A 20,917-nucleotide genomic window follows, 5' to 3' on the forward strand; every position below is an offset into this window, starting at 1 on the left:
AACATTACACCACTATCTTTATAAAACCCGATATTTCTGTGTTTCATTTAATTGATTAGTCCTAATCATTTCTTATCAAAATCACCAAAAATCAATTCAATAACAATTCAGTAACAGTCAGTAACAGGGGTGTCCCTCTGGATGCACTTTAGAACCTCTAGTTCATTCTCCCCTGGTCCTGTTCCTCTCTGGCCACTCAGCCCGAGAGTTTGCGGAAGGGCCGCATGCTGTCACCTTGACATCAAGTGAGTTGCTGTGAATGTGCAAACTGTTGTGTAAAATCACCCCTGGGTGATGTATCGTGCATCTCGCCTGGGACACTGAGCTCCTGATAAGTCTTTCTCTTAGCCTGGGCTTCCTTGTGCAGACATTTGGAAAGACTTCATTTGCACAGTGGATGAGCCTTTGCTGGGATGACTGTCCCCTGAGAACAGGCTCTCAGTGAGAGAGAGAACTCTCAGCACAGTTCTGACACGGGTCTGCAGCATCGAAAACTGTCCCATAAGGTACCTGACAGCCCTCAGGCACGGTAGAAAATCCAAATAAGGAAAGGTAGTGTGCACTGTCAGATGTGGACAGAACTTTTTAGATTTCTCTGGATGTTAACCAGTGGTAAGATAGCTACAGAGATCTCTTACTTTTCTTCTTCACAGACAAGGTTAAGTGCCTCACTATCACTGACACTGGTGGCTCGTTGTGCACTGCTGGTTCATTACAGCACAGGATCAGCCTCAATCTCTTGGCTAAGTAACTTTTAAAAGCCAGTATTAGTATTGTAGTAGTGCCATACTGCTTGCAGCTTCTTAACAAATTTTGGTTCAGAAGCAACTCAGTCTTTACACTAAGTAGTTTAGCAGTGTAAATGCTGTAGTTTATCAGTTTAGGAAGAACATGAAAGTAGCAAAAAATATTTTCTTACACAGTCATCCGCTCCTTTACAGGCAGTTGAAGATGCGTATGTACCAGTTGTCAATTTTGATGGTGTTGAGGTAAGAGTTTTGCATTTTTTTCTTTAAGTGAGAAATATTTTTTCTTCCTTTTTTTTACAAGGTTATTGGTACCTTGGAGTGTATTTGGGAAACTGTAATTAAACGGCCTGAACACAGCCTGTCCCAGAAGAAGATGCTACAGGAAAATGGGAGCTGATCAGACTGTGCTATGAACCAGATGCTTCAGGATCCAAAGGGCTTACTGCATAGAGAAAATGCTCTCTCCTTTGCTGAAGTACAGCTGAGGAGATTGAAATTATGTCTTAATTCTATGATTAATTTTAAGTTCCCTTTTAATGAAGGTTTAGAGTTATCAGTTCAATTTAAAAACCCTTCCTTTCCCTAGCTTAAAAAGAAAAGGGGAATACAATTAAGGTTTTGTAAATAAAATATGGAACTTCTAACAATTTTCTTGAGTTTTTTTGGCAAATAAATCTCTTGGGAGATGTATCTATAGTCGCATAGTTCTAAATGCAGATGTTAACCACTCTTTTTTAGACTTGACTAATGTCCTGGTTCAGCTAGGATAGGGTTAAGTTTCCCCAGCAGAGAGGGAGAAGGGATCTCCAGCCGGGTTATTTATACCATGCTGACGTCAGGTCCAGCAGCAGCGCGGGAAGCTTTACTGTGTGGCTTTGGTCACAGGGAGCACACGACCGGCTGTCTGTATCCATTGCGGTATTTCTCTGTATATCTTTTGTCTTGTTCACTGTTATTACTGTTTATTGTTGTCATCACTGCTACTGTTGTTGTTCAGATTTATTACACTGCTGTATTAAATTTCTTCTTAATTTAACCTGGGGTTTGTGCCCTACTTGTGTCTGAGGGTGGGGGAGGGACAACGGCAACATGGTCTCCAGTCCCGGCAGGGCCTAAACCAACACAACTAACTGTCCCTCACTAATGTACTCTTTGCAAACAGTGTAGCATTCTAAATCACAATTGGCACTTTTTTTCCTCTTAAGATTGATCTGGTGTTTGCAAGACCGTCTGTGCAAACTGTTTCTGATAATCTTGATCTCAGAGATGACTGGCATCTGAGAAGCCTGGATATGAGATGTATACTGAGCTTAAACAGTAAGCATATTCACACATCTTTAAAAAGAAAGTGCTACTGATATTGGTATAGAATGCACATTACACAACTCCAGTTTCTGTACAAGGTGCACAAGCTGATCTCCTGTGTACTTGAGATCTGAGGAGATGCCGAGTGGATTTACATTTAGACGTTTAAGGAGTTGTGTGCTTAGGTAGACCTGTATTTCATGTTTCTTGGATCAGGGTGTGTGCATTGTTCCAGTTTGTCACAGAGACTGCTTCAGATGAATCGGTAGAGCACTTGATAGAGAAGAATGTGTGATAGCTCATACAAAAAAAAAAAAAAAGAAAAAAAGATATTTAAAATACACGAAGCCTAACTTGCTTGCTGTTTAACAGTGACCGGTTTAATTGTTCATGGCTGTCAGAAGAAACCTGGCTTTCGGAATCCACTAGAAAGGCCTTATTAAAAATGGTTGGTGATAGTCTATAAACTATGACAAAGCTGTTGAGGGCACCAGTTACCTGAAGGGATACTGAATGTTATGAGTAATCTATAACAGGAAACAGGTCCTCGCTCAGGGAGGCAGGAAAATCCTCTCCCAACCTCCTTCACCCTCTATGGTGTCCCTTCTCAATAGATTCGGGGCCCTGGAACCTTTGAATGGAGAAGAAGGAAGAGAATGAGACAAACAAGGAGGAAGACCAAGGTCCACCAAGGCCGGGTCATTCTAGACCAGGTATTAAAACCAGTTCTAAAAAGAATCCCAGAAGAGTCATTGTACTGGGTGACTCCATTCTGAGGGGGGTCGAAGGTCCCATATGCAGACCAGACCCGCTTCATAGGGAAGTCGCTGCCTCCCTGGGGCCCGTGTCAAGGACCTCATGGCAAAACTCCCCGCTCTAGTGAGAGACAAGGACTACTACCCTCTCCTGGTTTTTCAGGTAGGTAGTGACGTCATTACCAGGAGAAGGCCTAAAGCAATGAAGAGAGATTTCAGTGCCTTGGGGAAACTGATTAAGGGGTCAGGGGCACAAATTGTGTTTTTCTCCATCCCTTCAGTTGGGGGGATGGATGAAGAAGAATACAAAACTCAACAGATGAACTTGTGGCTCCAAGGTTGGTGTGACCAGCAGGGCTTTGGATTTCTCAATCATGGGTTAGTATACAGGACACCAGACCTTTTGGCAGGATTTTAGATAGGTTCATGCATAATGACTGCCAGATGATGAACAGGCACTCCTCGGAGAGCTACCTTGGAAAAGTCTGGGGCTCCTACCTGGGACTTCAAGTTGCTCCAAAGAAGGCAGACAGGCTGCAGTAGCTGCCTGGCAAGAGTCCTGAGCAGCTCTTGGGCACGGACATGCCTCAAACATCAACAAAACATTTTGGGTAGCTGCCGTAGAGGACACTGGGCCTGTGGTGTGACACTTGTGCCCTGGGACAGGAGGTTTGTGACCCAGGCCAAGCAGAGAAATGGACTGTGTCACCAAAGGCGCTGGGGGAATCTAAGAGGTTTGGTGGGACTGTTGGGGTGACACTGGTGTGCTTGCCTGTGACCTCGGCTCACAGGTATTGTGTCTTCCTTAACCACAGCACTTTGCTGTTGAGGATTGTCCATCCACAGCCTGTTTGGAGCAGGAAATCCAGACTGTTACTCATTTTTCTCCACCCAAGAGTCTCTCCAAGTCTGGCCTAAGCCCTGAGTCCAGTGCGGGGTAACAGATGGAAGGACTGGACATCAACATGTGCAGAGAGGTGGCAGCAGTAGAAGCCAAGGTACCTAAGGCTGCATTTTGGAAGGCCTTGGCTCAGCTGGCAGGAGTCAAGCATGAAGTGTCTCGCTTAGCTCCAGGGTGACTCCTGCCAGCAGCTGCCTGCCTTGTTGAGGACTCTTAGCTTGGATGTAGTTCCTTTTGTTTGCTAGGAGTGTGGGAAAAGCCATTAGATTAGGAGTGGCTCCTTGTCCCCCACCATGGTGGTGCCCCCCCACGCATCACAAAGGGCCACCTGTGATGTCACAAGCCACTAGTGCCTCCTAGTGTGGCGCTGTGCTGGCACGGGCAGTGCTGGGGAGAGACAGGCTCTGACAGGAGCAGCACTGCCTTGGAAGAGAGACATTGCTTGCCAGCCTCAGAAGGCTTTGCAGGGCCTTGCTCTTCCCCTTGCTGAGCACTTCCGCAGCACAAGTGTCTGCCTGGCGCAGCATGATGGGCCAGCTGGCCTCCTGCTTCTCCCGGTGCGTGCCTGTTCTGTCTCTGTGGCACCAGGCATGGCTGGTTCCTGGCAGAGACCTGTATCTTATGTCCACAACTGTGTCCTGTGCAGGGGCAGCTCTGGTGGAAGACAGCTGGGTGTTGTGTCCCAACAGCATCCTGAGCTGCTCCACTGCGAGTGCGTGGCGGTGACCTGGTATGGGAGAACGAGGATGAGACACCTCCTGCTTTTCCAAGATGCCCTTGCTATTGACAAGCGCAGGTAAGAAGAGAAGATGGCAGTAGTCTTTCTTCCCAACTCCTGCCTCCAATACCAGCCCTCGGGAGACATCTTGCAAAGCCCTCTCAGTCTTGCCTTTGATCCAGTGTCGAAGTCCCGGGGAGGTTCCTCGGGAGGGTCAGGCGGTCAGAAACCAGGGCTGTAAGAGTCAGGATGTCTCCCCAGCAGGGATGTTCCTATTTGTGTGATCAGCAACTCTGGGCCACCCTTCCCAGAGCTCTGTCTGGGTACAGAGGCTCTCCCAAGGAGGATTGCCATAGTTGCCCACCAGAAGGCAACCTCATCATCAGGCCCTGCTCTTCCTGACTGCAGACTTGGCACCAGATTCTGGCTACAGCACAGGGTGTGTCTCAGCGAGCTGTGGGTGCTGTACAGTGAGAAGCCAGCGTGTGGGTGTGAAGAGGAAGAGACAGCATTGGGCCTGGAATGCTGCAACACCCTCATCCTCATCTGGCCCAGCTGCTTCTGCGTGGTCACTTTCATGTGAGTGGTGGTGATGTGTCACCCAGGCGTTGGGCTGTCTGGGCCAGCACTCTCCCTCAGAGCCCAGCTGGCTCCCCAGGCTTGCGTCACAGGGTGGGGGGGAAGCAGAGGTACTGCTTTGCTTGTGCAGCGTTCTGCGGCTCGGCTTGTTTTCTGAGCTGGCCCTCTGCCCTCTGGACACAGCCCTTGCACAAGCTGTGCACTGTCAAAGGGTGAGGCAAGGCGTGGGCTGAGTGGGGGCTGTGTGTAGACAGTTTATCGCATTTGGTCCCGGTAAGCCCCAGGTGCAGTTCTGACAGAGCTGGGCTGTCGCTCCCCGCTCTGGAGAAGCCCCGTGTCTGCAGCCATGCTCCTCAGCCCAGGGCATCCCAAAAGCTGCCGAGTTGCAGGATCAAAAGGGGCTTCTGAAGTCAGCAGCTTGGTGAGGAGCAGAGCGTCCTTGGCTTTGACCTTCTCTGTTCTCCATCTGTCCAGGAGAGCAGAAAGACTGGCTTTTTCCTCCTCCCCCTGCTCAGCCACTGTCAGTCCCTAAGCTCCTGGGCGCAGTGGGAGCCTCTTTTGGGCTAAAGTCCCAAGAACAAGGTGAGAGCTGCTTCTAGGCCAAGTCCTGCTGGTGTCTGAGCGGCCTGAGGTCCCGCCCCGCCGCCGGGGGGGCTGAGGCCCTGCCGGGACCGGACACCACGCTGCCGTCGCCCCTCCCCCGCTGGTCGGGCCGGAAGTGAAGCCCAAACCCCGGGGTAAAATAAGGAGAAATTTAATACAACAGTGTGATAAACAGTCTGAATAGTGGCAATGATAACAACAATAAACAGCAATAACAGTGAACAGAAGATATACAGAGAAATACCGCAATGGTTACAGAACAAACCTGGCATGTGCTCCGGCCACCAAAAGCCACCAAGGACCCAAATTCCCTCGCGAGGACCTGACTCATCATGGCACGAATAACCCGGCTGGAGGGCCCTTCCCCCTCTCTCTCTGCTGGGGAAACTTAACCCTGTCCTGGCTGAACCAGGACAGCCTCCCGCTCCCCTCTTGGCTGCTCTGGGGAGGAACAGCCCTGCCGTCCTTGTACTCCAGGTGCTGGGACTGGAGCACAGCTGCAGAGAGGGGCCCTCGGGAGGGAGGGGAAGCAGAGGCATTAGCCTGATGCTTTCTGCTTGTGCTAGAAAACCACTTTGCACCTTAAGAAGCTGTCACGTCCCACTCAGATGAGGGGGACAAGTAACTCAGCTTCGCAAATCCCTAACAGAGTGGACAAGAAGTCTCCAAGTCCAAGCACTTATTAACTACACACAATGTACCAATTGAACACATTATAATTGGCTAAATATGCAGCAAGTTGTGGCGAGCAATACAATATGCCTTGCATTGCTTAATGGAAAAAGGAAAAGAGGGAGATAGAGGGAATGGGGAAATACAGATCACTGGTCTGGGTTCCTGCGCTGATCCCACCAGTGAGGGTTCCAGGAGGCGGCCGTCCTTTTCCCTGGCATCTGTCTTCTTCACTTCACTGCTCTCTCCAGGCAGCCGGGGGGCAGAGACCTCCCTTTCTCCCCCCCCCCTTGATTTATACCCACTTTCCTTGGGTCCGTCCCCTAGGTCAACCCACATACCTATGTATCCCATGTACGGGGAAGGGTCAGGTGTTTCATGGGATGATGTAATTAGCATGATCATGTTAGCCATCATTAGCATATTTAGAGGTGTTGACTTTAATATGCATTTTGTGGATAATGAAGCAAAGTTCATTCACTGGACACACGGCCCTTGAAATCTGCCCAGGTGCCCCAGGGAAGAGCCGTCCTGTCTGCACAGGGCTCTCTCCCCCAGATACATTGGGCAGCGTTATCAGCTTCGGCCTCCACAGAAAGCACCCTGTGACTCAGAGTTTTGTCTTGTGAGTGTTTGAGGCATTTCTTCGATCAGCCTCAAATTTTGCTTTCCCAGGCTGTGTTTCTTAGTTTCTCACAGGCCTGATTTCTCATCTCTCACAGAAGCAAGCCTGACCCCAGAGGTCTGGGTTTTCCCACTGCAGGGGGGGAAAACAGTCGGACCCCTGTTGGCGGCAGCAGGGTTTGATACTGGTTCTCCTGTCTCTGCAGATCCCAAGAGAGGAAAGAGTTCTGGCTGGACGCCATCCTCAGGTGAGCCCCACTGCAGTAGCAAACCTCTGGCGCCAGCGTGGCCGTCGGTGGGATGCTCCATCTGAGCTGAAAGGCAGCTCGAGAGCTGTGGGAGAGCTACCCCCACTGCTGGGGCAGCTGTGGGGCAGCGCTGGATGAGCTGCTCAGCCTTGTGTTGGTAAAGTAACACCTAGCTGATCCTGCTGCCACCACTTGCTCCTTCTGTGCCTGTTTTTTTTCTGATGTAAATGGTGCTGGAGGGGCTGGCAGGGGAGAGAGCAAAGCCCGGTTCAGTGATACAGAGCTCTTCCCTTGTCCATTCCCTGTGCACAGGCAAAGGAGCAGAGCCCAGGAAATGCAGGTGACCCCACTGCCCTCGACTGGTCTACTTGTGAAAGTCTTGGGCCTCAGTGGATCTGTAAGTGTCTTTGTTGTTCCAGCTGGGTCAAGGGAGTGACTCTGCTTTCTAGCACGGACCATCAGAAGAGTTTCTCCCACTTGGCCTTTGTTCTCTTTCCTAGCCAGTGATGTTAACTGCCCCGACCGTCAAGGCTTTGGTTCAGTGCCAGGCAAAAGTAAGCAGTGGCTACATTTCTCCTCCTTGGCATTGTGTATGAGTGGGAGGGACCCTAGGAGAGGAAGGTCGGCCTTTCTGGGATGGGAAGCCATTGGGACACAGGCCTCTTCCTCCCTGGAGGAGTTGGGGTGGAAATCTCCAGTGCTGGGGTGAGAGCACAGAGGGGCAGCCTGTGTTCCCTGTGCTCACTCCAGTGCCCTGTGCCCGGCTGTGGGTGTTCTGGCCCATGTGGCAGCCAAGAAGGGTGCTGGGGCAGGGCCCTGTGGGGCAGGTCCCGAGGAGCTGGGTGCAGCACAGGCCTGGGGAGAAAACACCCCCATGGGGCACAGAGCCCACAACTCCCTCCTGGGGGTCAGGGCCCTGAACTGCAAATCTGTGGGGTGAGGGGTGGTCATCTTATTTACCTGTGGGCAGAAGGAGTACCACTTACATATGGAAAGTAATCTGGGGTGGATTTCTTTTTTTTCTCCTGCCTGCCCAGAGTATCCCACATCACTGTCCTCAGACTCCAAGGCACGAAGAAGACCTCAGGAGAGCCCTGGATGAGGAGCAAGCGCAGGAGCTGATGGAGCCAAAAGCACCTGAGCCTGAGGAGGGCAGAGCACATGCTGCTGTGCAGACAGGTAGAATGCTGTAAAGGTCTTAATTTCATGGCCAACTCAAAGCCTGGTGATCCAGATACACCTGGAACAGGCAGCTCAAGGTGCAGCTTGGGTGGTGATTCTCTAGCCATTGCCCTTATAACATCTTGGAATTTACTGCTTTGAATGTTAACAGGGTGAATTAGGGTGACCTTTTCCAGAGGTTAATTGACCTTTCTTCAGGTTTCAGTGCACATCCTGGCACACAAGCCCGGGCTTCTTTCTTTGTTTTTTCCAGATGCTCATCAGATGTGGCCTTTGGTTTATGACCGGTGCCACTGGTGGGCCCTGCTGAGCCTGCTGCCCTGCGGCACTGAGGCTCCTCTTCGTTGGCACAGCATTTCACCCAGAACCAGATGGTCTGTGGTGGAAGTTTTTTGTTCTCTTACCGCTTGACTAATGCAAACTGTGTTGCATTCTCTATAGCCCTTCTTTTCGGAGTGAGGTCTCTTAGCTCTCCTGTAGGAGACAGGTACAATTCAGACCAAGTGCCCACGTTTCAGGTGTGGTGTCACCTTCAGGGCTCTTCTGGCAGGAGTAGGAATAGAACTGCATGTTCTTCATGGTGAGACCTGGTGCTCTGGGCTGTGGCATCTGACATCTGCTGAGTGCTGCCTGCTGCCGAGGAGGGCAGCAGGGATGGCAGAGCACATGGCGTCAGAGGGTCAGCAATCACAACCATGTCCCTCTTCATTTGGGGTGTAGGTTTTTGCCATCTTACTTCACAGGAGTCATTCTGCGGCACAGTCTTGGGGTGTAGTTTGTCCTACTGAATCAACAGGCAGAGTCATGACTTCTAAAGCTCAACAGACCCCAACACGTCTCATTCCTTATACTTTTTCTTTCCAGACTTGTGTTCTGATGAGCCTGGGGACCACGGAACAAAGGTGGACATGGTGTGCCAGGCAGACGTCCACCTTGAGCAACAACCCTCTTTGCTCTGCAGCCTGGCAGAAGAAGGAGGAGCCGTGGCCAGGCAAGCTGAAGGAGGAGAGGTATGAAACAAAGCCAAGCTCATGAACCCTGTAGCAAAACAATCCATATCTGCAGTTTCTGGGGCAAAACTAAGGCAGCAGACTGCTTTCTTTGAAGCAGCTGTGCTGTGGGACTTTGCCTTGTTAGATGGCTCATCAAGAGGACAAGCCTGAGAGCCCGTGTTCATGATGGTAACACCCTAAACAAATACTTGCAAGGCTCTGAAATTCAAAAATTCATCCTTATAAACTAAGTAGCAGTGCAATGCAGCCATAATTTCCAAGTAGTCAATGGATGATAGGAGTAATTCCCTGTCAGCAGTAAGCTGGAAAGGTATACCTGTATTATTCATTGTAACTCAACTTTATACATTTGGTTTTTCACTCTTGCCTTATAAGGATATAACAGGAGATCCTGATTGTTATAACAAACAGGGTAGAAAATAGGAATGCTCAAAAGTGCAGAAAATCCTGGCACCTTCCGCTTGCCGCACGCCTAACGGTCATCTTTATTTGCAGTCCCAATAAAGCCACGTGTCTGGAGATCAGGGCATGCTGAGGAAGCAGGAAAGGCTTAGTCTGGCCAGTCACAAGACACTTGCCTTTCAGATTTACCAAAAAGTCAGTCCCTCGAGGAGGAAGTTCCCCTCCAGCCTATGGGGGTTTTGCTGCTGCCCAGGCTGAATGCACACCTGCTCTCCAGCACTTCCTCCTGTGAATGCTTTTTGCAGAAGTAGAGGCTGGAGGGACCAGATGCTGCATAGACTCATGTCCTCAGTCGTTGCGGTGTTTGAGTCGTTCTTCCAGGTCAGAGAAGTAGCAGCTGAAGTCTGAATGTTTGACAGGTGGCACTGTCTTGGCAGGAACCATGCGAAGGCCGGCACACACCACCACTGCAGGCCCAGGAGGAGCCCTCCACGGCAGTGTCACCGTGGACATTTGATGAGCAGGTCTTGGCCGAGCTGTTTGACTCGGCCTTGCACGTCACTAGTGAGAGAGTCTCTTCTCATTGACCCCACTGAGAGAGGTTTGTGTTATTTCTTTCTTTTTCATATGTGAATATAGCAATGTAGCAGGCAGAATAGCCATAAAACAGACTTGACAGTCCCATTCTGTAGTATTATGTGCTAAAAGGAACCTTTTTTTATTCCTTTGCAATTGTAGCTAGGTGTGGGAGAAAGGCAAGTTGACACTGGCCTGTCAGCTCTGCGCAGCCTCGGAGAAGCAGCAAGGCTTTGATAAGAAACAGGCCTTGGGAGAAAGATCAGAAACTACTGAGTTGCGCCAAGGCAGCAGGGAAAAACAACAGACAGCTGCAACACTGAGCTGTGAGAAGTTACTGCCACGTGAACAGTGCGTGAACCAGAACTGACTGGTCTGCACAGCGCATGTTAGAGTGGTCTTATCCTGATAGGAGAAAAGGCTGATAACTGTCTAACTGCTGACTTGCTAATTGTGAAGTAAGAGCTTTAACCATATCATAAATATGTACTATTGTAATAATAAAGGGTCCTTCCTTTTGCCTTCATGGAGAGTCCGTGCCTCAATTGCCACAGCTAGGAGAAGGGAGAAATGCATGTCCAGTCCCTGTTCCAATAAATAAACCACAATGAAGAAAACAAAACAGAAACCAGCATCTGGACGAGCAAGTAGATCGACGTTGCCCAACTCTGCCCATGCTTCTCATTATCCAGTATTCCAGTATATGTTGGCGCCTCTTCAGCACATGCTACCTCTTCTTCTGTTGCCATTCTGAAATCTTTGCCTTCTGGCTGGTTTGTGATCACTTCCAATATTCCTGGGGGCTGGGTCCCTATTCGAGCCCGTTGTGTGGTCAGTGGGAACCATTTACTCCACGAGTCATTGCCTGCATGGTGTGTGGAGGGGACCCTCTCTTTGAACATCCAGCCCAGCACTGGCAGTCGGGGTGCCAGGAGGAGCTGTGCTTCAGTGCCAACCTCTTTCAAAGCAGCTCGGACCCCTTCATATACTGCCAATATGTCTTTTTCAGTTGGACTATAACAGGCCTCAGATCCTCTGTATCCCCAACTCTAAAACCCCAGAAGTCAGCCCCTGGTCTCCCCAGGTGCTTTTTGCCAGAGACTCCACAAAAGGCCATTCTTCCTGGCTGCCGTGTAGAGCACATTTCTAGCGTCCTGTCTGCACTGGCCTGGGGCCTACTGCATGAACAACTTCCCATTTAATTTGCTCAAAGTCTTGTTTCTCAGAGGCCCATTTAAAATAATTTTTCTTCTGGGTCACTTGATAGAGACAGATTACAACCAAACTATAATTTGGGATACACATTCTCCAAAAGCCCACAGTGCATAAGAAAGCTGATGTTTCCTTATGTTCTAATTCTAAGCTACTGGATCTATTATCCCAGCATGGGAGTAGCCAGGTGCTCACCTGGATGATGGTTGAAATCCTGTCTCATGTCTCACAGCTCACGCAGGGATAGGGATCGAGTGATTACCACTGGTTCTGCCTCCTCCTCCTGTTCCTGTCCTGGTTCATCACTGTCCCTTACAAAGAGAAGTGATTTTTTTAAAAATTTCTTCTTATGTATAGGAGCAGCTGACCCTAGCACGGGCTGTGTCTCTGGTCCAGCTGCGGTGCCTGTCGCCACGGTCAGAGCAGTTGCAGTACCTGTCACCAGGGTTGAAGTGGCTGCAGCGCCTGTCACTTTATTGTCAGATCCAGAGACCTTCTCTTCCCCTTGAGGGCACAGAATAGTGTTGCACAGGGCTCAGGAGGCATGGGCCAGGCCCCAGCACACTGCGGTCATTTTTGTCTCCCTGGAATTGTTGGGGTGACAGCACACTTCTTCCAAATGTTCTACTAGTTTCTCAGGATTTTGCACTTGTTCAAGGGTAAAATTCCAAAACATTCAGGTGCCCACCATCCTAGGTACTTGACCATTCTGTCCCACACCTCCAGCCGCTCATAACTCTCTAGCCTTGGTGTAGTGACACTCTTATTAAACAGTTGCTTAATACTGAAAAAAACCTGAACCCCATGGAGGGACACGCTGGCTCCCAGCAATAGGATGACCATGTTAGTGTCAACATTCCAAAGATATTCAAAATTGTCAAAATTCTCATAGGCTATTGTAAGTAGCCTGGAGGAGAGGGGAAGGTGGAGGGAGGTGTCTCCCCCATGGGTTGGCTCTCCGAGAAAAGGTGAAGGGTATCATTGTTAACCCTTTCCGCTAGATGGCCCCCGAGGTACAGAGTGACGGCAGTGCTGAGCACAAACACCACTCCCACGGCCGGTAACTTGATCGTGCCATAAACCAGAGCTGGTGCAGCAAAGCCAAAACCTTAACCCACCTCCCACGGGTGATAAGCAGCAGCACAGGGACTATATACGGCAGGTGAGGTGATACATAACACAGCTCTAAGAACAAGCGCCATGACTCTTAAGAGCCAATAAACTGACATATGAACAGCAACTATTAATTGCTTATAACAGACTATTTGCTTATAAGCAACTATTTGCTTATAACAAATTCATTGTAACACACTCTGATCAGACCTGTCATTATCTCAACCCTTCCAGCCCCACGCTGGGCACCAAAAAGGACTGTTGTGGTTTGAACCCAGCCAGCAGCCCAGCACCACGAAGCTGCTCACTCACCCTCCCACAACCAGGGGATGGGGGAAAGAGTTGGAGAGGTGAAGTTAAGGAGACTCACAGGCTGAGATAAAAATAATTTCATCACACAAAGAAAATAAAATCAAAATAATAATTATAATACTGATAGTAATAATAGAAAATGCAAACAAGTAATGCACAATGCAATTGCTCAGCACCCACTGACTAAAGCCCAGACAGTACCCAGAGAACAGAGAATCCTGAAACCACAATCCTGGAAGCAAGGGTGAACTTCCCCACCAACTCTCCTCTATACACTGAACACAACGGTACATGATACAGAATATTCCCTTGGCTGGTTTGGGTCCGGTGCTCTGGCTGTGCCCCCTCCCAGCTGCTTCTGTACCTGCACATGGGCAGGGCGTGGGAAGTTGAAAAGTTCTTGATCTCTCAGCAACAACTAAAAACATCAGTGTATTATCAACATTCTTCTCATATCAAATCCCACACTGAATCCAAAACACAGCATTGTTCTGGACAGTAAGAAGGAGAAAAAAAAAATTAGCTCTATCCCAGCTGAAACCAGGACAGTATCCCCTGATCTTCTTCCTCCACCTATCTCTCCTCCTTCTCCTCCTCTTTCTCCTGTTCTTCATCATCATCCTCCTGTTCTTCTTTTTCATATTCTTACTCCTCCTCCTCCTTTTCTTCCTGTTCCTTTTGTTTCTTACTCTTATTCTTCAGCCTTCCACCTATTCCTTATTTTTCCTTTTCTTCTTCCGCCTCTATTTTCTCCTTTTCCTATTCCTCCAATTTTTCCTTTTTTGTCCTCTTCTTCTTGGTCCTCCCCCTTTTCCTTTCTGATCCTCTTTCTCATTTTTCCCCTCCTCCTCCTCCTGTTATTCATCTGTGTCTTATTCTTCTTCCTTTTCCACCTCCTGTTCTTCCTTCTGCCTTTCCTTTATCCTTCTCTTTTTCTTCCTCCTTTTTTTTTTTCATCTCTGCCTCCTCCTGTTCTTCCTATTCCTCCTGTTCCTTCTCCAGTTTCTCCTCTTTTCTTCCCCTTTTTCTCCTCTTTTTCTTCTCCTCCTGTTACCTCCTCCTCCTTTTTCTCTTCTGGCTATTCTAGATCCTTCTGTTCTTTTCTTCCTCCTCCTTCTCAACCTCTCTCTCTCTTTCTCCTCCAGTTCTTTCAGTTCTTCTTTTTTTTCCTCCTCCTCATTCTCCTGCTCCTCTTCATTCTTTTCTGCCTGTAACTCTGTTTCTCATATTACCTTTCTGTTTCTTCACTTGTTCTTCTTAATTTTATTCCTCTTCCTGTTCCATCACACTTTCTGTTCCTACTGTTGCTCTTAGTCTTTTTCCTTACCAAGTTTCTTCACATTCCTCCTGATTCTTCTGCTCTTCTTTACCTGTTTCTGTGTGGGTTCCTCTACCTCCTCTTCATGTTGCCTCCTGTTTCCTCCTCCTCCTCCTCTGCTTGCCACCTCCTCCTCTTCTTGACTCCTCCTGCCTCCTGTTGCCTTCTCCTCCTGTTACCTCCTGTTGCCACCTCCTGTGGCTGCCTTCTCCTCCTCCTTTTGCCTCCTTATCCTCCTCCTCCAGTTGCCTCCTTCTCCTCTTGTTGCCTCCTATTGCCACCTCCTCCTCCTGTTGCCACCAGTTGCCTCCTCTTACTCCTCTTTCTGAGTCCTCCTCTTCCTTTCTGTTTCATTCTGTTGTCTCCTCCTCCTCCTCCTCCTCCTGCTATTTCTTCCTGTTATCACCTTTTCATCATCCTTTTTCTTCCTGCTGCCTCCTGTTGCTTCCTACTCCTCCTCCTCCTCTTCCTAAGGGCCACTAACAGCTTTCAGTCCTGGCCACCTCTGTGTCCAAGCCCTAGGTGGTGGGCGTCCATTTTGCGCCTGGGCCCTGGCTGGGGTGAGGGGTAAGAGAGGTGGAGGGTCAGAGGGCAGAGCCAGCACAGAGTCCCAGTGCTGGGGGGGCTGTGAAGGGGCTCCTAAGGGAAGGTGAGAGCCCCCAGCAGCTTCCAGTCCTGGCCACTTCCGCATGGGAGCCCATGGTGGGGGGCGTCGGGACCGAGGGGAGGGTGAGGGGAGGGTATGGGGTGCAGTGTGCAGCGCAGAGCCTGTTCCTCGCTCCTGGAGGGCAGCGGAGCATGTCCCAGGCATTGGAAAGCTCTGGCAGATGCACCGGGGCTCTCTAGGGAGCAGCAAGGCCCTGATCAGGCCCCAGCAAAGCCCAGTAACATGCCCAGGGCTCTCTGGACAGCAGCAGGGCCTTGCCCAAGTGACTGCACGTCTGGCAAAGGATCTGGGGAGCAGATAAGCAGGGCTCCTCACGCACCTGACAAAGCCCCAGGGGCACTCCTTAGGGCACGAGGACCCCCTAAGGCTTCCAGCAAAGCTCATTGAAGGCCTTGGGGCAATCTGGATGGCAGCAGAGCATTGTCCAGCCCCTGGCAAAGCCTGGCAAAAGACCCAGTGCTCTCTGTAGGGCATCAGGGTTCCAAGCTGGACCCAGCAAAGCCCAGCAAAAGCCCTGGGACACTCTGAAGAGGAGCAGTGCCCGGTCTAGACCCTGGCAAAGCCCAACAGAAGCCCCAGGTCTCTCTCTTGGGCATCAGGGCTCAGCCTGGGCTCCAACAAAGTCTAGTTGTGGTCGGATGGCCAAGGCTGGCTGCCACATCCCTACCAAGCCACTGTACCACTCCACTTCCTCCACTAGACAAGGGAAGAAGATATGACAAAAGGCTCATAGGGTGAGATGCAGCTAGGGAGATCACTCAGCAATTACTGTCATGGGCAAAAACAGTCTCACCTTGGGGAAATTAGTTTCATTTATTGCTAAACAAATCAGAGTAGGATAATGAGAAATAAAAACAAATCTTAAAACAGCTTCCCCTACCCCTCCCTTCTCGCCAGGCTTGACTTCACTCTTGACTTCTCTACCTCCTCCCCTGAGCAGCACAGGGGGATGGGGAACAGGGGTTGCCATAAGTTCATCACAAGTTGTCTGCTGCTTCTTCATCCTCACTCTTCCCCTGTTCCAGCATGAGATTCCTCCCATGGCAGACAGTCTTTCATGAACCTCTCCAACATAAGCCCTTCTCATGGGCTGAAGTTCTTCACAAACTCCTCCAGCATGGCTCCTTTCCATGGGGTGCAGTCTCTCAGGAATGGATTGTTCCAGCGTGGATCCCCCATGGTGCCACAGGTCCTGCCAGAAAACCTGCTCCAGCATGGGCTCCTCTTCATGGAGGCTCCTGTGGTGCCACAGGTCCTGCCAGGAGCCTGCTCCAGCACAGGCTCTTCATGGGATCACAGTTTCCTTAGGGCACATCCACCTGCTCTGGCATGGGCTCCTCCACGGGCTGCAGGTGGACATCTCCTCCACTATGGACCTCCACAGGCTGCAGGGGGACAACCTGCTTCACCATGGACTGCCCCACAGGCTTCAGGGGAATCTCTGCTCTGGCACCTGGAGCACTCCTCCCCCTCCTTCCTCACTGACCTTGGGGTCTGCAAGCTGTTGCTCTCAAATATTCTCACTACCCCCTTCCAGCTGCTGTTATGCAGCAGTTTTTACCCTTTCTTAAATATGTTCTCACAGAGGCACCACCACCTTTGCATATATTGGCTCAGCTTTGGCCAGCGGTGGGTCTGTCTTGGAGTTGTCTGGACCCAGCTCCCTCTGACATGGGGGGCAGCTTCTAGCATCTCACAGAAATCACCCCTGCAGCCCCCCCAGATACCAAAACCTTGCCACATAAGCCCAATACACCAGCAAAAGCCCCAGGGCACTCTGGAGAGAAGCAGAACTGTTCCCAGACCCTGGAAAAGATTGGGAAAAGCCCTAAGGCAGTCTTTACCGAAGTATGGCCCCTGCAGGCCCCCCAAAACTGGTGAGGGGCCTGGGGCTCCCTGGAGGGCAGTGTGGCCCTGATCAGGCATAAGAGTAAGGGACAAAATATTCAAAACCTCTCCATTAAAACCAATGGATCTGACATAAAATGACCCACTGACCAACAGGAGTGAGACCCAGAACCAAGATGCTTATGGGGCCTCCTGGGAGAAACAGGATTTACAACAGGCCAGTTGGACAGGGTCCTCACACCCATCTTACAGAAACTACGGGATAATTGTGAAAGGGATTGCACTGATGGCCTGTATATGGGGAAGGTGCTAGATAAAATTGTGCTACCTGCTCCTCCAGCCTCACTATCAAGAAACTAATGGAGGAAATCCCAATCCCCAGGCCAAGGAGTTCCCATGACCCATCCCAAGTGGCCAAACTTTTTGGAATAAGTATTAGTGACTGCCTTTGTATACCATTAGTGGTAAATGATAGATTTTTCACGGGGGCATAGGAGCCCCAGTATCGATGATTAAAAGCGAGGGACAGTGCTGCAAAGAATCCAGAAACTTTGAGAAAGGGTGTATCCATCAGGGATCACCAGCAAAAGACAAGAGCTCCCAGTAGCCAAGATAGGGTTAGACTCAATGATCTTTAAAGGTCCATTCCAACCCAAACCATTCTATGATTCTAGCAAAGCCTGGTGACCACCCTGGTGCTCTCTGGAGGGCAACAGGGCCTTGCCTGGGCACCAGCCATGCCCAGCAAAGGCCCCAAGTACTCTGGAGAGCAGCAGGACCCTGCCTGGTCCCTGTCAAAGCTCAGTGAAAGTCTGAGGGCTCTCTGGAGCCCAGGCCCTGCCCAGGTCCCAGCAAAAGCCTGGCCAAAGCCCCAGGGTCTCACTGTAGGGCACCAGGACCCCGCATTCATCAAATCCATATAAATCCAATTTAGTGGTAAGAATGTTTTGGAGGACTGTGTCAACAGCCCTACAGAAGTCCAAGTAGATGATACCAACAGCTCTTCCTTCATCCACTAATGCAGTCACTCCATTGTGGAAGGCCACTAGATGAGTGAAGCATGAGTTTGCCCTTGGTGAGGCCATGCTGGCAGTCTCTGACCACTCCCATGCCTCGGAGCTTGCTGCATGGTAGTTGAGAAGAGTGTCACCTCTTAGGATAGGTCTGTCCCAGTTCCATTTAATCCCTGTCTTGAAAGCTCTTGGCTTTGCAAAGGGCGGGTGAAGCCCTCAGGGAGTCTGAGTGCAGAGTTGTTGCAGCATCCCTGCTCTACTTATCCTTAGTGTTAACATTAAAGGTGCAAGTACTGCACTGAGGTGGGAGTGAGGATGAGGAGACCCTGGGTGCCTGCCCTCCCACACCCCCACAGTAGTCACAGTGAAGGGTGTGCTTTTTAATGTCAGTTATAATAAAATATTTTTACAGAGCCCAAAAAATTCAAAATAGTGCAAAACATCTCACTGTCATGCATCCATGGTAGCCGTCGCCGGCAGAGCCGCACGGGGTGGTACAGACACACAGGTATCAGTGACACGTGTGCTACAGGAGCAGAACTGGTGGGTTCAATCACATGCGGAACAGGACAATTTGGGGAGGGGGCACGGGGCCAGGAGCACCACGGCTGGGGGGTGTGGGGCTGAGCCCCAGGCTGGCCGTGCGGGAGCAGTGGTTAGAAAAGGGGTGTAAACATTGAACAGAAACAAGAGAGGAAAGCTAAACCCTTTGGTCCCAGGCAAACCCCATAGAAAAAGAACCGTGGGGGCTGGTCGGGGGACCCTGTTTTGGGATGGGGAGGCTGCTGAGAGCAGTACTGACCTGGGGGGTCAGCAGGTGTCTGCCTTCCCCTGCACTTAGGGCAAGCTGGCCAGCTGGGGTGGCCATCCCCCACACCGCACACGGTGGCCTCCTGGGCACTCACACGAGACACACACACCACTGATCACGCAGAAATGGTGCTTAATGGGAAATTGGAGCGGGGGGGTGGTCCTCTGGGGTGGGGTAGGAAAAGTCTTATTTGCACAAAGGAGGTCTCATGGGCGCTGCTGCACTCACGGGGATGGCTGGTACCCCCTGCTCAGAGCAAAGGCAGACAGGTCCCTCTGCTCCAGTGTCCCCAGCCCTCGCCCCCAAGCCCTGGCACCCTGGGGGCAGCAGTGTGGCAGCCCACAGTGACAGCAAGGCAGGAAGACAGGACACGGGCCAGGGGCTGCTCCCTGCTGCTCCCGGCCCCCATGATGCCACTGTCAGCCAGGGAGGGGACCCTGTGCAGGGCATGCGGGGGCTGCGCCCGCAGACCCAAAAGCCCCAATAGCCCTTCTGGGTGCAGGACACAGCCATGGTCTGGCTGCCCCGTGTATGTACAGCTATTCACATATGTACAGGCTGCTCAGCAGGTGGGAGCCTCTCTGTCCCTCAAGCTGCCCAAGGATGCTTGAGTGGTGGGGACAAGGGGCCATCATGCTGTGCCACTCACCAACACCCCTGGGCAGGATGAGACACCACCCCCAAGCCCACCCCAGCCCTCTCCTTGTGTCATTCATTGAAGTTTGGGGCTGGGTAGGACAGGGTAGGTTCAGGGAAGGGCCATTGGGGTTCCTCCATCTGAAACAAGCTGGGAAGGGACAGATCTGGCCCATTGCCCAGTCTGGGGTCCAGCCCTCCCCTGCAGCCCCACCACCTTCCCATTGGGGTGGGATGGGGCATGGCCGTGCTCTGCCCCTCTGTCACCCAGCCAGTTTAGTCAAGGGAGGGATGGGAGCGTCTTGCCACTGCAGCCACGTCCCCCGCTCACCCACACCAGGGCCGGGAAGGAGACTCCTCTTGCGGCCGCTCTTATGGCTTATACATGGCTGGAGGATGCTGTAGAAAAGAGGCCAGGAGTGGGGGGAGAGGGCTGGGGGCTGGAAAGGGTTTAACTGCTGCCCTCCTCGGCCGAGCGTGTGTCTGACTTGAGCTTGACAAACTCTTTGGCCACCTCATCATTGTTGCGTTGGGAGAGGATGCGGAGGACAGTGAGGCCAGTGTCATCCATGTGAATGCGGCGGCCCAGGGGCAGCCAGCAGGCACAGCCAGGTCGCTGCAGGATGTCGCGGAGCTGCAGGACAGCGATGCCCACGGTCCGGTCCTCGCGGGCGAAGCAGTAATCCTTCACACACACCTGCAGCTCGTAGCACTCAGGGCCCGTCTCTGTCCCCAGGGTGCTGCAGGGGGCAAGGGAAGGGCAGTGTTGGCACAGAGGGTCACACTCCCAGGCCCCCTGGCCTTGTGACAGCACCCTATAGGGGTGCTGCCCCTCCACAGCCCCTAAAAAAGCCTTTTAAATTTTTCCTTTTCCACAGTGCTTTTTTTTTTATTCCCCCCACACACTTTTACCAATAAGAAAACACCTAAAACATCCCCTGGAGGATCAGCAAACTCAACTGGCAGACTCCCGAAGGAGATCCCCCCACACCATGAGGTCACATGCCCCAGCCTGGCCCCACATCCCCAGCCCCACGCTGCCACTCACAACTGGAAGCTCTCATTGTACTTGGGGGCCCAGCTGTTGTTCTTGGATTTAGTGGCAAATTTCCTCTTCTTGTCACTGAGGTGGGGCCCAATGATGTTGACCTCGATGAAGGGCCGGAAGATGCCAGACGTCTGCCACTTGAGGTCATTTGCAGCCACCACTGCAAGGAAGGGGCACATCAGGCTTCTGGGGCACTGCCACCCACCAGAGCCTGCCATCGCCGCCGGCAGAACCCACCTTTGACAGTGACTTTGTGTTCACCAGTACCAGGATGGGTGAAGAGCTCCACGTGGATGGACACCTCCCCAACAGGGTCATCCACTCCAGAGCCTGTGTGGCAAAGGGAAGAGACATGAATGTCTGTTCCTCCGGCATCCCTGTTGTCCCCTGCCCACCACCAACACCACTGGAGGCGGCAGGTCACCCACCATGGAGCAGGAGTCAGAGGGCAGCAGGATCTGGCCCAATATGGCCTCTGCCCAAGAGTTCTGGGGACAGCAGCAGGGGTGCAGCAACTGCCAAGGACAGCTGAGGCTGGCACCAGGCTGTGCTGGGGCATGGCAGGACCCCCCCAGAATGGCACCAGGCCAGCTCTGTCACCCCAGCCCATGT

General features: G+C 51.4%; 2 protein-coding genes across 5 annotated transcripts in view; one reads left to right on the top strand and one right to left on the bottom strand.

The window, feature by feature from the left end:
* The first annotated feature begins 4,383 nt into the window (after window positions 1–4,383).
* On the top strand, window positions 4,384–10,346 carry LOC113490446. Of its 4 annotated transcripts, none has more exons than XM_026866922.1 (8): window positions 4,384–4,506; window positions 4,837–5,007; window positions 7,113–7,154; window positions 7,467–7,551; window positions 7,655–7,708; window positions 8,192–8,333; window positions 9,201–9,346; window positions 10,189–10,346. In XM_026866922.1, exons 1-8 carry the CDS (start codon window positions 4,457–4,459, stop codon window positions 10,336–10,338), a joined length of 840 nt encoding a protein of 279 aa, XP_026722723.1. In that variant the 5' UTR covers window positions 4,384–4,456; the 3' UTR covers window positions 10,339–10,346. The 4 variants fall into 4 exon arrangements, 3 of the variants coding, with proteins under 3 accessions (XP_026722723.1, XP_026722724.1, XP_026722725.1); XM_026866923.1 differs by having other exon boundaries at window positions 9,845–10,264; XM_026866924.1 differs by having other exon boundaries at window positions 10,057–10,264.
* Window positions 10,347–18,396: 8,050 nt separating this feature from the next.
* Window positions 18,397–20,917, bottom strand: part of UNC13A (unc-13 homolog A) — a 30,271-nt gene continuing 27,750 nt past the window's right edge. The window contains exons 39-41 of the mRNA XM_026866920.1: window positions 20,543–20,635; window positions 20,306–20,465; window positions 18,397–19,997 (exon numbers count right to left, since the gene is read on the bottom strand). Of these exons, the coding sequence (XP_026722721.1) occupies window positions 19,709–19,997; window positions 20,306–20,465; window positions 20,543–20,635 (542 nt within the window). The 3' untranslated portion in view covers window positions 18,397–19,708. The remainder of the gene's footprint in view (window positions 19,998–20,305; window positions 20,466–20,542; window positions 20,636–20,917) is intronic.

This window comes from Athene cunicularia, unplaced genomic scaffold, assembly GCF_003259725.1.
Source record: "Athene cunicularia isolate RWA unplaced genomic scaffold, athCun1 BOjh375695_part1, whole genome shotgun sequence".
NCBI classification, from domain to species: domain Eukaryota; kingdom Metazoa; phylum Chordata; class Aves; order Strigiformes; family Strigidae; genus Athene; species Athene cunicularia.

Bases quoted from the DNA above. Each gene is read 5' to 3' on its own strand.
- LOC113490446 (XM_026866922.1), top strand. From the start codon at position 4,457: ATGAGACACCTCCTGCTTTTCCAAGATGCCCTTGCTATTGACAAGCGC. The intron at 7,155-7,466 runs GTGAGCCCCACT...CCCTGTGCACAG, and splicing joins TGGCTGGACGCCATCCTCAG to GCAAAGGAGCAGAGCCCAGG. The intron at 9,347-10,188 runs GTATGAAACAAA...CTGTCTTGGCAG, and splicing joins GGCAAGCTGAAGGAGGAGAG to GAACCATGCGAAGGCCGGCA.